The sequence below is a fragment of the Urocitellus parryii genome, chromosome 10 (genome assembly GCF_045843805.1).
Source record: "Urocitellus parryii isolate mUroPar1 chromosome 10, mUroPar1.hap1, whole genome shotgun sequence".
In the NCBI taxonomy this organism is placed as follows: Eukaryota; Metazoa; Chordata; class Mammalia; order Rodentia; family Sciuridae; genus Urocitellus; species Urocitellus parryii.
The window spans coordinates 15412003-15435187 of NC_135540.1; the positions used below are offsets into that span (position 1 = coordinate 15412003).

At 37.4% G+C, this 23185-nt stretch overlaps 1 protein-coding gene across 9 annotated transcripts in view; it reads right to left on the bottom strand.

Moving 5' to 3' along the window:
- Window positions 1–957: 957 nt before the first annotated feature.
- Elf2 (E74 like ETS transcription factor 2) overlaps window positions 958–23185 on the bottom strand; it is a 102868-nt gene continuing 80640 nt past the window's right edge. For 6 of the 9 annotated variants that reach the window (XM_026386198.2, XM_077803511.1, XM_026386197.2 and 3 more), the window contains 6 exons: window positions 12109–12222; window positions 10800–10973; window positions 7775–7861; window positions 4460–4652; window positions 3121–3471; window positions 958–2692 (listed from right to left, as the gene is read on the bottom strand). In XM_026386198.2, coding sequence (XP_026241983.1) covers window positions 2068–2692; window positions 3121–3471; window positions 4460–4652; window positions 7775–7861; window positions 10800–10973; window positions 12109–12222 — 1544 coding nt within the window. In that variant the 3' untranslated portion in view covers window positions 958–2067. Of the gene's footprint in view, window positions 2693–3120; window positions 3472–4459; window positions 4653–7774; window positions 7862–10799; window positions 10974–12108; window positions 12223–21865; window positions 22176–23185 lie in introns of those variants that run through there. The other 3 variants (XM_026386200.2, XM_026386201.2, XM_026386199.2) reach the window with 3 other exon arrangements.

Genomic DNA, 23185 nt, shown 5'->3' on the forward strand with positions numbered 1-23185 from the left:
ACTCAAGCTTTTATTAAAAAGTACCATCAGGTCCAGGTGCAGTACACATTTTAATCCCAGCGGCTCAGGAGGATCAAAGTTAAAGGCCAGCTTTAGTAATTTAGTGAGGCCCTAAGTAACTTAGAGAGACCCTGTCTCAAAATAATAAAAAGGACTTTAGATTTGTTCCACCGTAAATTGCCCATGGGTTAAGTACCTAATACCCAAACCCACCCACAGAAGTACTGTCAGGACTTCTGATTAAAACAGGAACATTTAAAAACATCTTTTGGAGCCAGGCACAGTAGCACACGTCTGCAATCCCAGCGGCTTGGGAAGTTGAGGCAGGAGGATCACGAGTTCAAAGCCAGCCTCAGCAGTAGCAAGGCGCTAAGCAACTCAGTGAGACCTGCCTCTAAATAAAATACAAAATAGTGCTGGGGATGTGGTTCAGTGGTCAAGTGCCCCTGAGTTCAATCCCTGTACCAAAGAAAAAATCTTTTGTCAATCTAAGTAGTATCATCAAATGTATAAAGGTCAAAAATATTAAGAATCCATTCATCTAATAAACAAATTTTCTTTGTAGTAGAGCATTAAGATGCAGAGTCACAGGACCTAGTTTTGTGTGAAATTAGGCAATTCAAGTTATGTTTTTGGTACCAATTTCTTAACCTGTAAAAGGGCTAGAATTACTTGTACTTCTTACCCTCCGAATGAGAACCAGATGGCTTGACTCTGAAGTGTCACATACATAAATTCTTTAAGTGTGGCTAACTAAAATACTAAATTACATAAAGTAGATCATTATAGTTCATGATAAAAATTAGGAAGGACTTGGCAGCACGCAGATGTTTGCCGAATATTCTTATACTAGGAAGCAACAGAAGTAGCATTTCTTCACACTTGTAAATATTGTTAAAAATATCACCAGAGACCAAGACAAGATAAATTTCATTTCTATATTTCAGAAAACCTACTTGAATACACTTTGAAACAAGAGTACAACAAAATAGAATATACTTCAAATGTTGAATATACAAACTATTATAGTTCAAATCTGAACACTGGTACTTTCCCTCTTAAACTTTTAACTAAAAAAGAAAGAAAAAGTAAAAGAAATAAGGAAAAAAAAAAAAGAAAAAGAAAGAAAACAAATGCCAGGTACTAGAGCTACCCGACAAAAATTCATGCTGCGCCTGAACTTTCAAGTGACAGTAGAACTGAAACTGACGTGTCTGCACAGATACCAGGGCTGAGTGAATGACACAGGCATGTTACAGCAAAAGGCCAGAGAGCCAACTGTTAATTTGTCCACAATTAAGAAACTGACAGACTTAAAACTACCATATAAAATGTTACATGTAAATTCTATAACAATACTGTGCTAGGTACAAGATTTTTAAAATTTTTCTTTTAATAAAAAAGCTTTACACAAACAAGCCATTAGCTTATTTCAAGAAAGAAAACCGAAAATTAGTCTAAGGCCTTTGTTTTAAATCAGCTTAAGCTATATGATAAAAAAAAAAAAAAAAAAAAAAGTCGCACTAGATCTTTTTTGCTATCCTCTTTCTGAAGCTTTTGGATCCATCCATTCTTCAATTCACATTCTATAATACCTATATTAGCAGAGTCTTCACATAGCACCAGTTAAGTGAGTACTGTGCGAACACAGTAATAATTGCTGGTATGCATATAAAATGCATCAAAAATTGCTCTATGTAACAATGAGATCACCCATCCCAATCCCTCCCCACTGAAAACTATATAGCCTCTTACAGATGTTAGTGTTCCAAGTCTTAGTGTAACTTGATATTGTAGTGAGCTGCTTGGTCCCTTTCAATCCTTTTCCTTATTGCTGGGCTGTTGTTTCCTACTGTAAGAGGCAGTTTTCTGTCAGCATCTCAATGTGTAGTTCATTTCCCACTGAAACATGGGATAGGTAATTTATTTCCAGTAAGTTTGATTGTTTTCTTATAAGCATTAAAAATGTTTTAAAGTCTTCCTTTGACTTTTCTTGATGACTTCCCTTGCAAACATTTATGTCAGTACTACCACTAACAGTCTAAAAGTCCACAGTGGAACTGCTCTTTATTTCTCACATGTCACTAGTCCTTCGGTCTTCATAGTTACCGGAAGGGCGAGAGCTGAAGGGGCGCTGACAACCACCACGTGGGTCACTGTCTTATTTCCATCTGCCGGTTTTTCTTCTACCAGCTGCAAAGTTTTCACATCATGTTCCTGCTTTTTTACTACTGCTTCTGATTTAACCTCTGGCCCTTTTATGACCGCACTGATAACTCGAGGAGGAGTCTGGCCAGATGCCTGTTGAGTGGGCACTGATAGTCTCATTACAGGTGTGCCATGGGCTATTGAAACAGGGGTAAGTGCTCTCACAGCCAATGGGGTTCCAACAATGTTAATGCTTCCTGATCCAGTCAAATTGGACTTTGTCTGCAGTTGACACTGTGCAAGCTGTGTAGCTGGGATGGTAATGATTTTGGCAGGCTGCATGGTGATTTTGTCTCCGTTTTCAGCAGAGGCTGGCATCACAGTAGGGATTGTCTGAATGACTACCTTTGGAGAAGTCGCTGTTGTTGGACTAGTGCTGGTTATTAATGGTGCACCTGCATTAACTGACTGAACTGCCACAGTTGAAATCTTCTGACCCAATGATGTCATTACAACAGGTACTTGCATTGCCACACGAACTGTCCTAGTAAATTAAGAAAGAAGTTGGTTATAATTGATGCTTAATTAGGAAATGAGTCTGTGCAAAAAGATGAATAAAACTCCAAAATGTATAAAATTTTACAGATAAACTGGCAATCCAAGCTTAAACTATGAAATACAACAAAACAAATTAAGAAAAAATTAAAGCCCACATTATAGGTCCATCCAGGGTTGCTCTTGCCTAGTATGTACAAGGCCCTGGGTTCAACTCCAGCATTGTGGAAAAGGAAAAAACAAAGGTCCGTCTATGCAACCAGAAAAACCAATTCAAGTTACTTGAGGCATCTACTTTAACAACAAGAGTATTTAAAATACCAAGCACTTTTTAAAGTCCCGACAACAGTGGGTTTGTAGAATGTTATAATACGTTCCAAAAATAATACACGTTACAAGTAACTATATGCCCCTCACCTTGGAGCTGTTGCTGCTGATACAGAAGCCGTAGTGGTCGGAGACCTGGAGGAGGCATCATGAGCAGGGGAAGTGATATTCACCACTCTAGCTACACCTTTTTCTGTTCTGGAGCAGTTTATAGGAGAAGAGTTTTTTCCACCACGAACAGAAGTTGCTGCTTTCAGGAGACTTTCTGCAGACAGTGACACTCGTTCTAATGATTTCTCATCAGCAGCTGCTGCTAAATCTTCATTGCAGGTTTCACTTTTGTCATCATCTATGACCACTATGTTTTTGGGCATATCCTTGAACTGATACACAAGCCTCTGACCTTCAACCTTTGCAAGAATTCCCCGTTGGTAGTAGTATCTGAAAAGGGGAAAAATTACTAAATAAATCAAGTGTATTATCAGCCCCCTGTCCAAAAATACAAAAACATGCACAGCAAACACCAGCATACATTCTCCTATCCCTGTTAAGAGAAGGAAGAGCTTACGGCGTGGACTGCTCAAAAGGTTTCAGATATGCAGCAGAAATGAAGTAGAACGTGATACCATAGGCCCTATAATGGTGAGATCTGTTAAACAGCTGGCTAATTTGATTCTTTTTTATGCAGGAGGGGGGCAATAATGGAGACTGAATACAGGGGCACTCTGCCACTGAGCTATATCCCCATTTTTATTTTGAGGCAGGGTCTTGCTAAGTTCCTGAGGCTAGCCTCAAAGTTACAATCCTCCTGCCTCAGGCCTCCAGAGCTGATAAGATTACAGACATAAGCCACCATGCTCAGCCACAACTCTTTCTTAAATTAAATAATTACTGGAAAAAATTCTATTAGGATTTACAAAGGTTATGAAAACAATGTTACATTATATGAACAAATTACTTGAGTCACACTTACTAAGTGAGATGAATCTATGGGATTTGTGACTACTATCACATAAAACCCAATGTGTTTGTTTATAAATACCCTTAGTATGCCCACCACATTGAAAATTTTGTGGATTTCTCAAACAGACAACACTTATGAAAATATTTCGTGTCAAGAGAAATCCATTTGTAACAAAATTGCAAGAAATTAAAAAGCTAAGTAACTTCGAAACTTTTTGAGGCGGGTTAATTTTTTTAAAGGCCTACAACTTGTAAAAAGGATTTTTTTTCCCTGTATTTTTCAATGATGCTGAAATTATAGGCATGTGGATCAAACTCCTCGCTCTTTACCTACTTCCCAATCTAAGAAACTCCTCTAAAATACCCTCTAAATTTATATAAGGGATGTTGAGCTCTTAAACAGCTAACAGACAATATAGAGATATATACAAGTTGTGTTTGAAAACTAGCTCATTTGTGTTCTTACCTTAAAGCTCGTCCCATAGTTTCATAATTCATGTCCGGTTTGTTCTTATGCTTTCCCCAAAGCTTAGAGACAGCCTTTGAATCCACAAGCTTGAATATACCCTTCTCTCTCTGAGTCCACTTAATATATCGAGGACACGTATTTTTATCTTGAAGTAGATCTAAAAGAAACTCCCACAAATAGGTTGTGTTTCCTTTAAAAACAAGGCAAAAACAATTCATTAACACAATTAAAGGCAAATAAAGTATCCTTTTTTATAATATAGAATGCCTGCCGGAACTCTGTGGCACACAACTCTAATTCCCAGCAATGTGGGAGGCTGAAGCAGGAGGAATAAAAATTTAAAGCCAGCCTCAGCAACTTGGTGAGACCCTGTCTTAAAATGAAAAAATAAAAAGGGCTGGGAATGTAGCTCAGTGGGAGAACGTCCCTGGGTTTAATCCCCAATATCCACCCCTTCCAAAATAAATATAAAATAGAATCCTAAATATACTTGCTTGCTGATCTTAAAAACTGCACGTTTCCAATTATGATACTAATAAAATAAATGTCCTGGGTTTTGTACTGTCATGTATCACTAATTCTAGAGTTTGAGTTTAGTGAAGAGAAAGACACAATTCTTAGCACAAAAGTTAACCTGAATTAAACAATCAAATTTATTAATTTGCAAAGGTCTGAAATCTGAATAAGTTAACATATACCTGTGTTTATTGTATTATACAAGCCTAAATTCCATATCAAAACTAATCAAAAGGCACTATTAGTTTTATTAAATAGGCCAGCAATATATAATGTGAGAAACTTTTTGGTATCAGTCTTAGGATCTTTTCAATCCTAAGATCCTACATCCCCAGTCCTTTTTTTATTTTGACACAGGGTTTCACTAAGTTGCTAAGGCTGGTCTCAAACTTGAAATCGTCCTGTTCCAGCCTCCTGAGTAGCTAGGATTTCAGGTGTGTGTCACTGAACCCAGCAACAAATTCTTGCCTTTGAAACCAGATTTTTAAAAAAACTCCTCATCTTTTTCTGCTGATTATACCAGTATAACAAAAATAAGTAATATAAGAACAACTCAAAGACATTTGTGCTTCAGTCTTAAACATGAGCTTCTTAAATGGACTACTAGAAAGAAATAGGGTGATCCCTAAGATTAGTATTTATCAAATGTCAGCTACATCATTAGCTATGGATCGCACAACTAATATTAAAATCTGAAACTGAGGAAATACATTATTCATCACATTTAGTGCTTAAGTGCAGTGGAGGATACAGAATAAAATTTAAAACCTGGTTTCCGCCTCAAGGTATTTACAATTTAATAGACAAGAAACAAAAAGTAGATAAGTTAAACAACACTACAGGAACAGTATATCAGAAGGCAATGCATAATTACATTCCAAATGAATCACAAAAAACAATGGGGCCTCAGGAATGGAAATAAAGCAGGCTGGCAAAACATCACAAAGACTTAGAAATTGGCTGAAGTTTGCATAAAAGAAAGGAATCTGGGCAAATAAAATAAGGAACTTAATCCCAAAAAGAAGAAAGAAACCCCGCCCACCCATTGGAAAAGGGAAGAGAAATGGGCAGGGGTCATGAGAAAAGCAGGCTTTTCAGGTTTCTTTTATTCCCTGTGGAGCCTTCAGAAGCAGAGGTTCTGAAATTGATGAAAGAACAGAAGAGTCCTAAGGAGAAGACAATACATACACCACCACTGGGCCACCAAGCAGTCTCCATAACCTTAAACCCAGACCCAAGCTACAGGCTACCTGAGAAGCTTCCAAACCAAGCTGCCAATCCAATTCTCCTTTAATGGACACACTGACACTCTTCCTCTGGTATTTAATTTTTAATCTGGATTTCCCTCAAAATCAGACAAATTCATGGTTTGGAAGCAAGTATGCATCTCTCAACCTAAAAAGACTGACCCTCAATTTTCACAATATTACATTAACTATCTCTGAAGCTCTATTACATCAGCATCATTAACCTAGCAACCGATGAATCATGTATCAACTACATTAAAATTTGTTGCTGGGGGCATTTTTATTTTATTTTTATTTTATTCACAGCCAGGGGATTATCAGGTCCTTAAAGCAGACATAGCAAAAGTGAGCAGAGGCTTTATGCTGGAAGAAATTTTTATACAGCAGACAATGCCTAATACATAGCAGGAGTTTGCTTGTTGAATTAAATTCATCAACATTGCTTGGTTATCTTTAAAAACTCCACTCAAGTTTCCATCCAAGTTAATTAACAATCCTAGTTTTGGTTTTAGGGAAAAGAAGATTCAGAAAGGGAAGACTTCTTTGTCAGGTAAAGCCTATGTCATTTTGTAAAGGAGGAGACACTGCTAGATTTTGAATCCAGGTTTGCCTAAAACAAGTGTCCACATTGTAACATCTGCCTCAAGTTTAAGACTGAAATTTTAATGAAAAGCAATTTTTAGGCTGGGGGTATAACTGTATGGTAGAATGCACGCTTATTAGAATATGAGAGGCCCTGGGTTCATTGCCAACACCGCAAAAACAAGGGGTGTGGGAGGAGGATTTGACTGGTAAAAATAGGTCATCACAAAAAATTTTTCTCCAGAATTATAATTTATCTATCAAATCTTAGTCTGAAAACATTTATTCATTAAAGTGATTAATTTGGGGCTATCAGATTATGAGACAAAATATATCTAAAACCACTACTGAAATGTTACTTGAAGTCATTTTACTCAATGAATTAAGAAAACAGAGTGGGGGAAGCTTATTGCAGTTTTTTTATTTTTAGTGAGGATACACATATTTTCAAGCAAAAAGTTTTTCAAATCTTAAGTTTTGTCTCATGACTGAAATTTGCTGATGAGAAAATTAAATTCAGCCTGCCTTGTACTGCTTTAAACCAGTTTAAAAAGTATGTTTCAGAAACAAGTCTTAGTTGTAAACTCTTTCAATTCAAGTGGCTCTGTGTGGGGATGAGTGCTAGTATATACACACACGCCCCAAAACCAGCGCCCCTAAGAAGGATGTGCATCAAGCTGTCCTAAGGATGTCAGGACCTCTTGATACTCCCCCCAGTGTTGCTATGGCTATAGAATCTCAGTGGAGGTTGGGGATGACAGGGAGGACCAGGCCTAGATATTCTGATAAGGCTCCCCTGGTAATGCTGATCCATCCCTAATTTAGAAACACTACTAGCAACTGTAGTCCCATATACACATGTAGTAGAAATGATTTTTTTTTTTTTAAAAAACCACTAATGTAAACATGTTACCTAACTGGGGGAGAAAGAAAACACTCATCTCCAAAATAATCCTCCCCAAATTACCTTTTCCTTCTCTGGGTTTCTTCTTGATACCTAACTCAGGAGACCCATTGGAAATTGGTGATTGCTGGGTTTTTGGTTTACGGCCAACTGAAAAAAATAAGATATCGAAAACAGGAAAAATAACAGAAGTATGATTAGCTGACCCTCTGATAACATATTATTAATTTAACTACACATTAACATATGGCCTAAAATACTCAGTATATGTATGTAAATAGTTGCTTCTAAAAGCAACATTTAAAATACTTCTGCAATTTTAAATGAAGCAGCTAGCTCCTCTTCAAGGTATGCAGCAAATAAGATACTACCAATCTATTTTTATGGTCAGAGCCTCAATCTGCTAACCTTTTTACATTAATGTAGCAATACCAACAAGTCCTAGTATAATGTTTTTTGTGGTGCCTGGGATTGAACCCAGGGCGCTTAAGCACTGAGCAACATCCCCAACCCTTTTTAAAAATATTTTATTTAGAGGCAAAGCCTCACTAAGTTGCTGAAGCCAGCTCTGAACTCACAATCCTCCTGCCTCAGTCTCCCCAGCCACTAGGATTACAGGCCTGCACCACCATGTTTGGCTTTTGTATTCTCTTCTATGGGATTGTTAGAAACAGCTCTACTTATTGCAGAGGATATGATGATCTATAAAGTCCTCTGAGCTCAAATGAGGAAAAATAAAAAATATTAAACACTCTCTATTGCTCTGAAACAGATGATTCACCAGAATTTAAGCAAAAGTGTTTAAATTCCCCTTCCTCAACATGCACATATATTTTAAAAGTTAAAAAAAAAATTCCAGGTGATTGTTTTATATGTCTAATAAATGTCTGTGCCTTTCTCTTTTGTTTCTCCTCATTTCTGTAATTAGGCTCTCAGACAGACTAGCATCTACAATGAAGAGAAAAGCAAGGGCTAAATCTACACTAAAGAAGGCATAAGTCTAAAATGAGTTACATTAGATCCTCAGCACAGATGAATGACTACTGGCACAGAGGAAGTCTGAAGGAAGGTTGAAAATACTCAAGTCTATCATGTTTTCAGATTTAAAAAAATTACTGATTGGTGACTGTCATACAGTTAGGATTTCTGATGTCATTCTCTCTTCTCCATTAGCAAGGCTTATTTAGATTAACCACATAAAGACCTAAATTGTCTTAATATGTATTATAAAATAGATATTTTCTAGGATTTCATTTTGGTAACTAATAAATAAAACTCTGCATTTACAAAAACCAGAATGCAAGTTTTCTGGTGTCCTTATTAGAATAAAGCTTAATTTCTCAAATAATACTTATTCTATCAGTAATAAATCTAATATCTTCACCATCTCCTCAATTCAAGCATGAAAGCCCAAGGTGAAAAAGAGGCTAAATCAGGTGTGGTGCCATACACCTACAGTTTCAGCTACTCAGGATGCTAAAGTAGGAGGACCAGCTAACCACACAAGTTCAAGACCATCTTGGGCCACATAATGAAATCCTGTCTAATAAAACAGTTGGCTTAATTTCTTTTCTTAGAAGGTGGCATTTCCAAATCAGGTTCCTTAAGAAATTAACAGAGTACTCCTTGGTAGGAAAAAGGGCTCTATCAAATTAACTTTTAAAACACTGACACTGAAGCCTATCCTTTCTTGGAAATATACTACATACATTAGTAATTAAAGGCACTGAAAATAAAAAAGCTCTGCTACTAAAAAATAAAATGTACTTGAAAAACCAAAAGTAATGGCACTCTGATGACTCACTGACATCCTAATGGCAATGAGTATAGGATAGTTATATGTAATTTTTAAATGGTCATTCAAGAAGAGCTTTCAAAGATATAGTAGTAAATTGGCAAATTATTTCCTGTTTTATATCATACACATCCTGGTTCTCTATATGACCTCCGCTGTTCATGTTTTTCCCATCTTTTTTTGTTCTGTTTTTGTTACATGCAACCAGCCAAAGGCTTTTAGTGGGTAGTGAGTTAATAAAGCTGCTTATATGTGTGTCATTTGGTTTTAAACATTTATAGTAGGAAATAATTCTTGCTTCTAAATTCTCTTTCCTATCTTTCTCAAGACCCAGCTACCTCCAGGTATACTATGGGGGAGAGGGAGTGGTGGACCCCAAGGCCTTGTACATTCCAGGCCAGTGCCCTATCCTTGAGGCACACCACCTCCCAGCTTGGTACTCTGTCCATTTCTTCCTTACAACAGTGAGTACACGGCAACAATTTATGAATTTTATTCATTAAACTGGGTTTAATGAATAAAACACCTTTACCTTATTTTTGCTTTCTTTCCCCCCTCTATTTAAATGCAAAGACATAGGGAAGAAACTAAAATTAGATGAGTACCTAACTTAGGATTTTACTCCTTTCAAATTTTGGCTCCTTTAGTTTCAATAGGAAAGAATACTGGTATACTCTGTTTCCTTGTGAGATTGGAGATGCCCTTTTTAAAAATTTTTATTTTGAAACAGGTTCTCACTAAGTTGCCAAAACTGGCCTCAAACTAAGTTGCTCAGTCTGGACTCAAACTTGCAATCCTCCTGCCTCAGCCTCCTGAGTAGCTGGGATTATATGAATATACCACCATGCCAGGCTTAAAAGCTCCTTTTTAGATAAGTACCATTAGAGCCTAAATACAAACTTGTTTAAACAGTATAAGTGTTAAAACACAAAATTAAAATCTCAGTTTGTCATCAGTGAGGTTCAAGTCCAAAAACTTATGGCACCAAAGTAGAGCCATTCAAATTTTTTAAAAATAATAAAAACTAAAAACTCAATTTTTAAAAATATTTATTTTTTAGTTGGACACAATATCTCTATTTTATTTACTTACTTTTATGTGGTGCTGAGGATCAAACCCAGGGCCTCGCACATGCTAGGTGAGCACTCTGCCGCTGAGCCACAACCCCATCCCCAATTTGTCTTTAAGACTAGATAGCATATATTATTTTGTGTGTCCCTTAAAGGGGGGGAAAAATGCCAGCAAAAAAAACCAAGTCATCTGTTTTCTCAGAAATTTATAAATATTCTCTACCTTTTTTCTTTTTCATTGGTTCATGGCTCTCTGGTGACGTAGGAATAGGAGAGGTATCCATTGGTTCAGATTCTTCAGTCGACACCTCCACTACAGTTTCTGTAATGACATCTGGCCTCATAGCAGCATGGATAAATTCTGGAGTTGATACACAAGGAGGAACAAACACTTCCACTATAAAAAAAAGTTGAAAAATTAAAATTTCCCACCCCCATTAATATTTCTTATAGGGATAGTTCAATATTTAGAAGTAAGGTTTACCACGAATCAAAGCAGGATAAAAACTAAATACTAAAGAAATTAATTTGTTGAATATTCAATATGATCCAAAGTATGCAAGAAAATAAAAGTGAAAGAAATTATCTTAAAGGTGGTAAACAATCACCTGCTTTTTTTTTGGTGGTACTGGGGATTGAACCATCCAGGAGTGTTCTATCAACTGAGCTACATCCCCAGCCCTTTCTTATTTCAAACAGGGTCTCAATAAATTGCAGAGGCTGGCCTCAAATTTTCAATACCTCTTGCCTCTGCCTCTCAAGTAGCTGAGATTATAGGCATGCACCACCACACCAGGCTTCTTCACACTTTTAAGCTCTCTGTAAACTTTTGATTAATTTTGACGGCTGGGAAAACATTTTAAAATTATGGTCTAACAGTTCTTTAGTAATTACTTACCTTCCATATATCCATAATTATTCTTTAGGTAATATATGCAAATTTATCAGATTTATAAATATGTATTTCAGTAAAAAGTATGCATTTATAGTTCATTTTAGAATATAAAAAAGAAGACTGTTCATTACAGATCAATGAATATTACATTTCAATATTTCAAATTCATATTTAATGAAATAGTCCTGGTTTTTAGGTCAATAAAAACAGTACATACAAATTGCTATCTTATATGGTATTACACACTAATGTTGCTCTGGCTTCCTTTGAATATGTGTGATTAATCTGTATGTGACATTTCTATTTCAAATTTAAAGATATACTATCATGAATTAATATATTGACCAATAAGCCACAATTTACTTCTCCTATCCCTGAATAAAACACAGGGATCCCTATTTGAATTAAAAAGTATAGCTGCTCTTAGCATTCATCATAAATTGGTATTAAGTATCTATCTCTATCAAATCAAAGTAATACTTGAACATTTTATTAAAATTAGCACTAATTTTAATTTGTCAGTCTAAAAAGGAAAAAGAGATTAGACCTTTGAGAAGTCCAACAATAATACTCTGGCATTAAAAAGTCTTCATTCTAATATGAAGTAATATGACAGTAAGATGAACAGTTCACATACCAGGACTTCTTGCATCCCTCAAGCAGGTAGGAGATTCCATATGAAGCAAGGCTTCAGCAGCTTCAATCGTCTTATCTGTACAGTGTGCATTACTGCTATGAACTGAGGCTTCCACTGGGGGAAAAATAAGTTTTACTGAATTAAAAATGAACTACACACATTACTGTTTAAGACATAACTATAAATTATCTTCCATGTGAACAACTCTATTGATCAACTACTTACAGAAATAACTTAAAACCAAAATAAGGTAGTATTTACACTTAATGAATGTGCATTCAAAAAGCAACCAATGAGGCTGATGAAAAATTAATGAGAAGTTTCCGGATCTTATCCAAAGGAAAACAAAAAAAAGACCCTTGAAATTCGAAGTCTGTATCAATTTTAGGCCAAAATTAACTTGGGGGTGGGAAGCAGGGAGAGGATGGTGTAGATTAACAATCCTACAAGGTCAATTATATATTTTGATATATTGCCACTAAAAACTACAAGTAAGAAAATACTTAACAGAATCGGTCAGAAACACTTTTTATTTCTAAATGATTTTAATAAATTAGTTTAATTCTTACAGAGACTCTCTTGAATGAGCAGGGCTGCCTGAGATGTATAACAACACCCATTAACTTTAGCTATAGGACAATTGGGAACTTTCTTCACAATAACCTTGTTCTTTTCCTCGGAACTTCACTTGACCTTGCTAGGTTTTACCTTTGAGATTTTTTCTGTTTTTGTTTCATTATTTTGAGATTGGCCCCGGCTAGTCTCAAACTTGTGGACTCAAGTGATCCTCCTGCTTCATCCTCAAGTAGCTGGGACTACAGAGGCCCAGCACCACACCTGGCTCTCTTAAGAGATGTTTAAGTTTCTTTAACAGTTATCCCCCCATCACAAAGCCTTTTCTAATTCCATCACCTTTTGGGTGTCTCTTCTACCACTTCTTTTCATGCTTTGATATTAAGTTACTTGTGAAATTGTTCTAGTCTCTGCCACTTAGGCAAGTAACAATCTCTTTAGGCCTCAATGTTCTTCAAAAAACAGGAATATTACTTACGTCAAATAGTTTTTAATACCTTTATTTTGTTTGTTATTTTTTTCTTATGTGGTGCTGAAGATCAAACCCAGTGCCTCACATGTGAGGCAAGCACTACCACTGGGCCACAACCCCAGCCCCAACCTCAAATAGTTTTAGGAATTAAATGATGTGATTCCCATTAAAAAAAAAAAAAAAACCTTAGCACAGTGCCTGGCATATAAATAACTTGATAAACAGTGACAACTTAACACTCCCACAAGATACTAATAGGCTCCTTGAGGTCAAGGGAGCTATCTTAACTTTATAGCTGCTATAATTCTCAATGTTCTTTTATGTATTGAATGTCGAACAACCCACTGACCTTCCAAGGGAAGTGGGGGACAAACTTCTTAATGTTTTATTAATTTTGTATTATATATTCAAACACTGAATACTTCCCTTGGTAAAAGGCTCTAAAACATATATGTGTAGCAGTTTTTAATTTGATAGATTTTTCTCAAGATGTCCTCTCAAGAAACTGAAAGTAAATGTTTATACAAGTTTCATAAAATCATATTCAAATTCACAAGTTCTATTCACTAATGACATGAATCTTTATTTTCAGGAAACTTATAACTGGGGAGAAAAATCCACTTGGTTTCAGAATTCACCAATGCTAAAGCTTCAGCTTTAAGCACCCGTCATTTGGGGAGCATTTATTTTAAAAATCCAGAGACGGTTCCACCACCTGTTGCACATCATCCACACTCTCAACCAAGGTACTAGGTCTCTCCAGTTGCTCTTTCCATTTATGGAAATCTGCTCAAAGCTAAATGGTTCCAGAGAGGCAGCCAAACCTCTAAGTAAATCTATCTTTAGGTGACCCTGCTTACTCTTATCTGCAGCTTCACTGAAGCAAAGGATTCAATCAGCCCTTCTAGCTCAAATTTTTAAGAAACTTAGTAGTAAGTATGAAATATATTACTATTCTCAGGAATTTTTTCAAAGTGCCTCCCTACAATACTCACATATACTACTGAACCTGGAAAGCGCACACAGGTTTTAAAAATTTAATCTAGGAGCATTCTCTTTAAAAGTCTGCTTGGTGCTGCAATTTAGCTGTGGTCTTAGGTGCTATTAATAAACTATCCTGTGTAAACTAATGCCTTATGTAATTGTGTTAAGACACACCCTAAAACCCTACCATATTAAAATCAGACTTGAAGTATTCAGTATTAATAATTTACCAGATTTTTAAGTAATTAATTTATGAACAAAATGAAATTTGCCTAACACATACTATGTGCCTGAAATTCTTATGTAGTTTGAGGCATATTTTCAAAACCTTAATTTCTTGTTGTTATAGAAAAAATTTTAAAGTGTATTTTCTTAGATATTTCTGACCTTTCCCTTCTCCCCAATGTGCAACATATTATATCCTAGAAATGCCTTTTTAAAAAATTTATTTGGTAAGATAAATACATATAAGAAAATTTATATCTTCAATTTAGGATGAGAATATAAAATATGTATATGACATCTAAGAATTATCAACCAGAGAACTAACAGTTTAAGGATAATTAACAAGTGGTTGCTGAGTATTTCACTAGTGTCTGCCCTGTGCTACAAAATCTGGGATACAGTGTGAATAGGTTGTCTAGCTTCATGAAGCTAATAGTTCAGAGGATGTCAAAAACTTAAGTATAATAAAATATAATTTTAAAAGTTACTCTGTAAGACAACAGCTCAAGGTCTGAGACCACTGATTTCACTTCTTTTTCGATGCTTACTTCTTTCACTTCTTACAAGTTTTATCTACCAAATAATGCTAAACACAAAATTCCAAGAGCTCACTCTCAATTTACAATAAATAATGTACCACTGACAGTTCCAAGAATACCTATTTTGTAAAAACAGGCACTATGTCTATACTTTTGTTAACAGAAGTAATTTTTTTTTCCTTGCAGTACTGGGAACTGAACCCAGGAGTATGCTACTACCAAGTTGAACGTCCCCAGTCCTTTTTATTTATTTATTTTTTTGAAGGAGAGTCACACCAAGTTGCCCAGACAGGCCTTGAACTTTGATCCTCCTGCCTCATTCTCATTGTGTGCCACCAGCCCAGCAACAAGTGGTTTTTGATAACCGAAATTTAAGAGCCACCCCTTCTATACAAGTTTCTATAATTAAAGCAATTTTTTTCAATACTATTTTGTTCAGATCAATAATTAAAATTTAAACTCAAACTACACACAATTCTAAAGCACAACCATAAATTTAACAGTGTTGTGCAATCAAAGTAAGTAAACTAAAAGCAATAGCTGAAAAATAACACTCCTTACCTCTTATTTAAAATCTGAGACTAGTAAGTATCCTTTCTAAACCAGTGTATGAAATTTACAGAGGAAAAACAAGCAACTCCTTTTAAATAGAAACAAATGAAGCTGAAAGTAACCAGAAAGGTATCATTTTCTAGTAGTTCATATTACTAGTCAATCCTCCTTGAAGAAATAAATGCATCAAATACATTTCAAAAACTATTTTCATTTTAAATACAGTGCCAAAAATAAAAATTGCCCATGTCTTCATTTACTACTGGTAGGAATATTCTTGTTCCATTTCTATGTTTCTAATCAACTGGTGTTTGTATGGTAGACTATTCCAGACTCACTCAACAGCTGTTACAAAATACCAAACTTGGTAATTAAGTCTGACAAGAGGCATACCTCTCAGCTTTGCATAAGAGAATGCTGGCAATGGATCTAGTTCATAACAATGTTCTCAAGTCAAAAACAAAATTTAGTAGCAATTTCATTTGAGAGCAATGGAGGGAAAATGTTAAGATGTTCCATTAAGTGACAGAGTACTCTCCTACAAACAGTACCACAAACCAGTATCACAAGATCATCACTGTTCAACCACCACACACTTACTTATGTCATGCACAGTCTATAACAATAGTAATGAAGAATACAAATGAAGGTAACGAAAAGAGGGGAAAGTAAAAGTCTGGGTACCCCACCTTTTTTTTTTTTGCCCTTGACCTAATTAATGTATCTGTGTTATAAACTATAAGAGAAAATAACTAAATACTATTTTCCAAGAAAAATAACTAAATACTATTTTTCCAAACCAAAGCTGTCCAATAATAACAGCAACACACATAAACTTTTCCTGTAGCCACATTTTAAAAAGCAAAATTAACACCTTTGTTTAACCCAATACACCCCAAACATTGCCATTTCAACATGTAATCAATATAAAGAAATTTAAAACTCTCAGTCACATTTCAAGTACTCAATAGGCTACTGGCTACCATACTGAATAGAGACTGAACAGGAATACTGTAATTCAGCTCTTCTCAAACTGTTTCTATTCAGAGGACCCCAGAGTTTGATAATATAAGGTCTTGTCTATAGATTTGTATCATATTTGAAATTAAAACAAAAGAAATTTTAAAATACTAATTAATTTTAAAATAATTACTTGTAAACAAACGCCTTTATTAAAACTTCTAAACAAATGTTGTAAACTTTTATAAACAGATTACTTGTAAACAAACTTCTTTTTTAAACATTTATTTTTAAGTTGTAGGATGACACAACACCTTTATTTATTTACCTATTTTTTTTTTCCTGTGTTGCTGAGGATAGAACCCAGTGCCTCATGCATGCTAGGCAAGAGCTCTACCACTGAGCCACATCCCCAGCCCTGTAAACAAATGTTTTTATGAAAAACTTTTTTAATGTATTTTAATTAGTTACACATTACAGTACAATGAATGAAAAACTTTTTTAAAAACAAAAAATTCAGAGTAGCTTTGTTTTTTACATTTTTGCAAATCTTTTTTGTTGCGCATGCATACACTTGCACCACTGGGGACTGAACCCAGGACCTCCAGCATGCTAAGCAGGAACTATACCACAGAGCTACAGTCCCATCCCTGAACATCTTTTTAATACTTAATTTATTTGAAGGCAGACAGATTTACCTCCTTCATTCAATGTTGAAATACTGTGTCACAGCCTTTAGCAAACTCCTAGCACACTTGTGAAAAAACAAATGATTTTTTAGTATCATCATGAAAATAGTTTTAACTTCCCAGATAAGACTCTTGGGACTCTCAGAATTCCCAGATCAGAGAATATGGTTTTTAAGGTACACAGTTGTTTATTTATCATCAAATGTAATTAATAATAATTACATTCTATACTCATTTCTATGAGTTTTAGCTTCTAAATATAAATATCAATATGTAAATGAAAAATTACTATTCCATTTCTATAAGTAAAACATTATTTGTCCACTTACATATTAAGGATTTTTTAAAAGCTGCAATTTTTTGAACATTTAAACTACAGAGTACACAGTTATTTTAAATGTCAAGACATCCTTCTCTGCCCATAAAATTGGTTTCAAAATTAAATTGCTTTATGTTGAATTATCCTGGTTGACTTTTTACACAACAATGTTACTCTGTAACTCATTTTTATATAAATTTTAGTATTAATGCTGCAATGAATTCTGAAGGTCAATTTCAATACAATTCCCAGCCAGCACCCCTTCCGCACCCCCACCCCTTAATAATACAAGGGACTGAACCCAGAGCCTCATGAAGGTTTGACAGAATTCTGTCACTGAGCTATACATACCACCAGCCCCCAAAGGAAAATTTTTTTAAAGAAAATTAATACCATTTTAATTTTTATTTCAACACATGCTTCCTGTCTTTTTTCACATACTGCTATTTCTTTTTTCTATTGATACATGTTGAGCACTCCAAATCTGAAATGCTCTGGCTTTTATGCAAATATTCCAAAATCCTAAGAACTCTGAAATCTGAAACCCTTCTGGTCCCAAGCACTTCAAGATAAAGGATACTCAACCTTCACTAGATATTCCAATTCATAGTAAATCAGAAATAAAATTTACAATTTCAAATTTCATGACAAATGCTGACAAAATACAACTTTTTTTTTTTGTCAAGTGAAAATTAAGGCAAACCTTCCAGAGAAAAATTTCCCCTTCATTTAGTAACTATTATAAAACAGAACTTCTGATGCCTTTACTTCTCAAATGTAAAAAAAAAAAAAAAAGAAAGAAAAAGAAGTCAAGGAATGCATATGTGGTGATACAAAGGTGGCATTTTTTTTTAAGTTGTTGATGAACCTTTATTTTATTTATTTATATATGGTGTTGAGAATCAAACCCACTGCCTCTCACATGCTAGGAAAGAGTTCTACCACTGAACTACAATCCCAGCCCCAAAGGTAGAATATTTTAAACCAAAATCTTTGAGGAAATCCAGACCATGGACACACAATACTTTCACATAAATTCTAAGCATTAATGCCAGACATTTGTTTTCCTGTATTAAGCTAACTATACTAAAACCAAGCCTTAATTATTAAACTATATAAATAGACTTAATGTATGTACATAGCCTCAAATTCCAATTTGTCACCCATTTATAAATAAATTAACCTCTTAAATACGTAATACCACAGAGACAAACTCGCAGTATAATTAAAAGAAAAAGAAGAGCTTTAACTTTCCATTAAATATTCGAGCCAATTATAACTTTAGAGCTTACAAAAATCTTAGAGGTCATCTACTTAACCCTGTCAGAGAAAATGAAGCCATAAGTCACTAGGACAACCTAGTGTTAGTGATAACTAGATAAAGATCCTCAACTCCTTGCTTCAGGGTCAAGGCTCACTTTTACAAATCCTGTTGTCAGTGAAAGTTTTATAAAGTGTGTTAAGTCTTGACCACAAAGATATTTTTTGTATATAAATGATAGTGATATATAATAAGCTCATTTATTTCATCCTCACACCCCACTGACAGCATAAATACTGAAGGCTGAAGGAGTACATATACATGATAATTAAGTTCTAAGGAAGAAAACATTAGCAAGTCTATTCTCTTGTACTTTAATATGTGACAGTAGTTACCACTCCACACTAATCATCAATCTATTATTATAATCACCACAGCTATTCTTACATTTATACATCATAGAGATTTTCATGTATCTTCTCAACTAGATCATAAAAATCTCTGTGAGGAAGAACTTTCTCTTCACTCTTGATGACCTCCCTCAGAGATAAAAAGTGTGTCCTGACCATTTTACAAATACAAAATTTGCTAACATGACAGAAACTGGCAGCAATAAAAATTTAGAATCATGCATCTTAATTTCTGGGATATCTCTTCTTACTTATCAAACGCAGTGCAAGGCAAGTGCTCTACCACTGAAGTACAACCCCAAACATATTCTTTGTAGAACATCATGATCAAAAATGGTATTGTATAACACATAGTCTTTCTTATTTGCGCACTCTGGAGCTATGAAAACAAGGTACACAGCTTGCCAGAACATGAAAAGTAAAAGACATAACTAAAGATCTGCAGTACTAAAGGAATTCAGTAAAGCTGGAAAAGGACATTTAATTTCTTTAAAAACTTTTATCATGGCTGTGGGTGTAACTCACTGGTAGAGCTCTTGTGTAGCATCCTGTTGCCCCAGACTCAGATCCCTAGCACCAAGGGGGAGGGGTGGGAAGTACACCATTATCAAAAGAAAACAAAACTCTGTATATTCAAACCAAACACTGTTTATATCTGCAGGTCACCTCATTTTGCTGATCATTCCCAAGGACTAATGGAAAAAATGCCTTCTACTGATGAAGTTAAACCCTCTCACCTTTATTGTACTTTTCAAAAGATCTAACTGCAGAAGCTAATTCAAGGTTCTCTGGAGTGTTCAATCAGTGGAAACAACCTCTCTCGTTCAGCAGTCACCATTATCACTGACCCAACCAATTGTAATTATTGACTGTACAAATAATATAAAGTCAAAAATTTATATTAATTCATATTGTATTATTAACGGACCGAAAACATAAAAAGGAAGTTTTCATTGTGCTTTCTTGCATTCATTAAATTGTGTGCATATGTGTGTGTGTGTGTGTGTGTGTGTGTGTGTGTGATGCTGGGGATTGAACCCAGGGCCTTGTGCATGCGAGGCAAGCACTTTACCAACTGAGCTATATCTCCAGTCCAAAAACTTAAAATTCTTCATTTCAATTACTACTCAGAATACTGTGATTTGTCTTTGGAACTTATGAAAAGTATAATACTACGATTCATAGAATAAAAGGCTATTCACCATGTGTTATACAATACATATGGTTACATGATTCCAGATTTTCAAGTTCTGTTAAATTTAAAGATACACGTGTTCATGTTTTATCCTCAATCGAACTGCATTACATAGTTTGCCAGCCAAACAACTAATTTCAAGACTCCCTACCTAAAAACAATGGATAGAAAAAGTGCAAGACCTTTCTTAGCATTACTATTCCTTGGACATTTCTCATTTTCCAATTCCCATCGACAGTGATATGACACAGAACCCGGAGAAAGGAACATGTATATTTATTATTACATTAAGCAAATAATATTCAAGCCATGCTACAACGACCTAGGGCCCTCACTGTGCCGTCTGCTATTAAGCAAAGCTGCTTTTTCTATGTAACTTAAGTCCATGCCCTTCCGCTGCAGCAGTGGCGCTGCACATCCCCCACCCCTCGGCCACTTCCGTGTTTACACTCCTCTTCCCTCCAATTCCATGCGTACATTGTCAGCTTCACTCCCGCCCAATCTTCATTGGCCCAGCGAGGGCCCGTAGTCCCGCCCCCAGAAATCAACGTTCTTATTTGGAACATCTCAGAGAGCAGATTGGAACCGGAGACCTGTCAATCCCGCGGGTTCTGTCCTCTCCTAGGCGCTTCCGCTATGGTGGGAGGTTTGGGGGGGAGGGGAAAGGGGGCAATTCCGTGCGGAGACTTCCCTGGGGCCAAGACTCCCTCCCGCCCGCCCCGCTCCTTCACATTCACCCACTGTTTACAAAAATAAACGCTCTTCCCTCACGCCCGACGCACCAGGTCAGGGGGACGAAATATACTCCGTGTCCTTCCCATTCTCTCCCCCAAAAATACACCCCACGAGGGAAGGGGCATAAACCTAGTTTCTTCACAGCCACCCACTAAACGAGGAGAGGCGAGCCCCTGGGAGCCGTAGCACCCCGGTTCCACAACGTTATTAAGTGACCCTTTCCAGGACCGTTACTCCTGAGCTGCATAATGCGGGGATACAGGGAAGAGGGAGGGTCCGGGCATTTTTTGGCGGGTACCGGTCCACCGGACATCGCCCGGGGCTGCCCGGTCCATGCGGAAGTCACGGATGCGTAGGCGAAGTCTGAAGGGGGGCGGCGAGCGTCCCCCGGGAAGCCCGCCGCCCCCGACCGCCGGCAGTGGCGGCCTCTCCAGCCAGACAGCGTGGCAGGCGCAGCGCAGAGACAACAGCTTCACTCACTTCCTGGTTCCTCGGCAACTGGGGTGAAGCGCGCAACTCGTCCGCCCCCAAGTCCCCAACTTAACCGCGGCTCGGTTCCCCAGCACCCGCTGCCAGCGCTCCTCCCGGCAGCTGCCGTCGCCGCTCGCCGAACCCACCCTGAAGCGACAACGCCGGATTCGAGGCAGGTTACTCTCCAAGGTGATCACTTCCTGATTCGTCGCCTCCATTACTTCATTCACTCCCCCCTCTCCCCGGCCGCCCCAGTGACTGAGGTGGACACTGTTCCCCCTGCACTGACCGCTACCGGGGAGGCACCCCGCCTTCTGTGCACCCCCTCTGCCGCTGCACCGATGCACAGGAGAAAAGTTCCCCTGTCCTTACCGGCCCGGATGAGCAGATCCAGCTGGTTCGTGGGTCCCTCATGCAGAGACGTCGCCATGTTTATCCCGGGGCTGGAGCTGCTGCTTCACATTGACTTCCACCGTGAGCAGCGGCGGCAGGGGAGGAGGCGGAACCCGCGGCCGGAGACACACGCCGTGCGACCGACACACACTCACGCACTCGCACACACTCCGACGCCTGGATCCTTGCGCGTCCTCCGACAGGAAGCCGCGGCCGGCCCGCCTCCCGCCGCCGGGCTGAGAAACCCCACCACCTAACGGCAGGGCGGCGGCGGCCCGGCTGGCAACGCGATCCTTCCGCCCCGCGCCCAGACAGGAAGTCCCGACGCCCGCCCGCCCGAGCGGCCGCGGCGACACCTGAGGCTGCGGCGCCCGGCGGCCGGGCCGGGACCCAGCCCTCGGCGGCACGGGGCTCGTTTCACGCCCTGCGGAAGCCGAGTCTGCAATCGTGCCCCCTGCAAAAGAGCCATTAATCAGGTGGTCCTCCTGGAAGCGACAGAACACTGTCCCGCAGCTGGGAGCAGCGGTGGCTCTTAAACTTGTCTGGGCCTTTTTGTAGCTTATGCAACACGATCAGTTCCCTTCAAAGAACCACACTTTAAAACAGGAACGCCAATGAAAAAACGTCACATCTAGAAAATATTCCAAAAGCATGGACTTGGAAAGTAAGGAGCTTCCACTACTTTCCGAGCCCGACTTGGTCGCTCTCCCTTTCAGAAGTCACAGGGCAGGCTACACAGGCACGCAGCAAACAGAACGCAGCAGCCCCGGGCGCTGGCTCCCCTAAGGGCAGTCTGAAACCCAGGTGCCCTTACATTTCTGTTTGTTCGTTTGGAAACGAAAGTGTTCATCTACTTAAACAATCTTTTTTGCGAGAAATTAACCTTCTTACAAAAAAAGTACATATTAAAATACAGTAAAAGGAGATAAATTACCAACTTTGTGACTATGAAGTTAATTGAAAACACAAAAACCAATGAAATGATGACTGGAGACCTCATTAAAACAAGAAAAAGCCTCCCTGAATTTAAGATAAAAATCATTTGAAACAAAATGTTACCCTGAAGTTGTTTGTCACAAAATTTTCATAACACATTGCCTTCTACAGATTAAGTGTTCGGTGTTTGCCGAATGAACTCAAAAAAGTTTTGACAGATACAAATTTAAAATAACAAGGTGACATACGTTTTATGATTTGAATTAATTGATTATTTAGAGAAAAAAATATTTAACAGCAATATTTATAAAAATGAATAAAATGATTTTTATAAAAGTTCACCCAACGGTGCAGCGTCAGAAT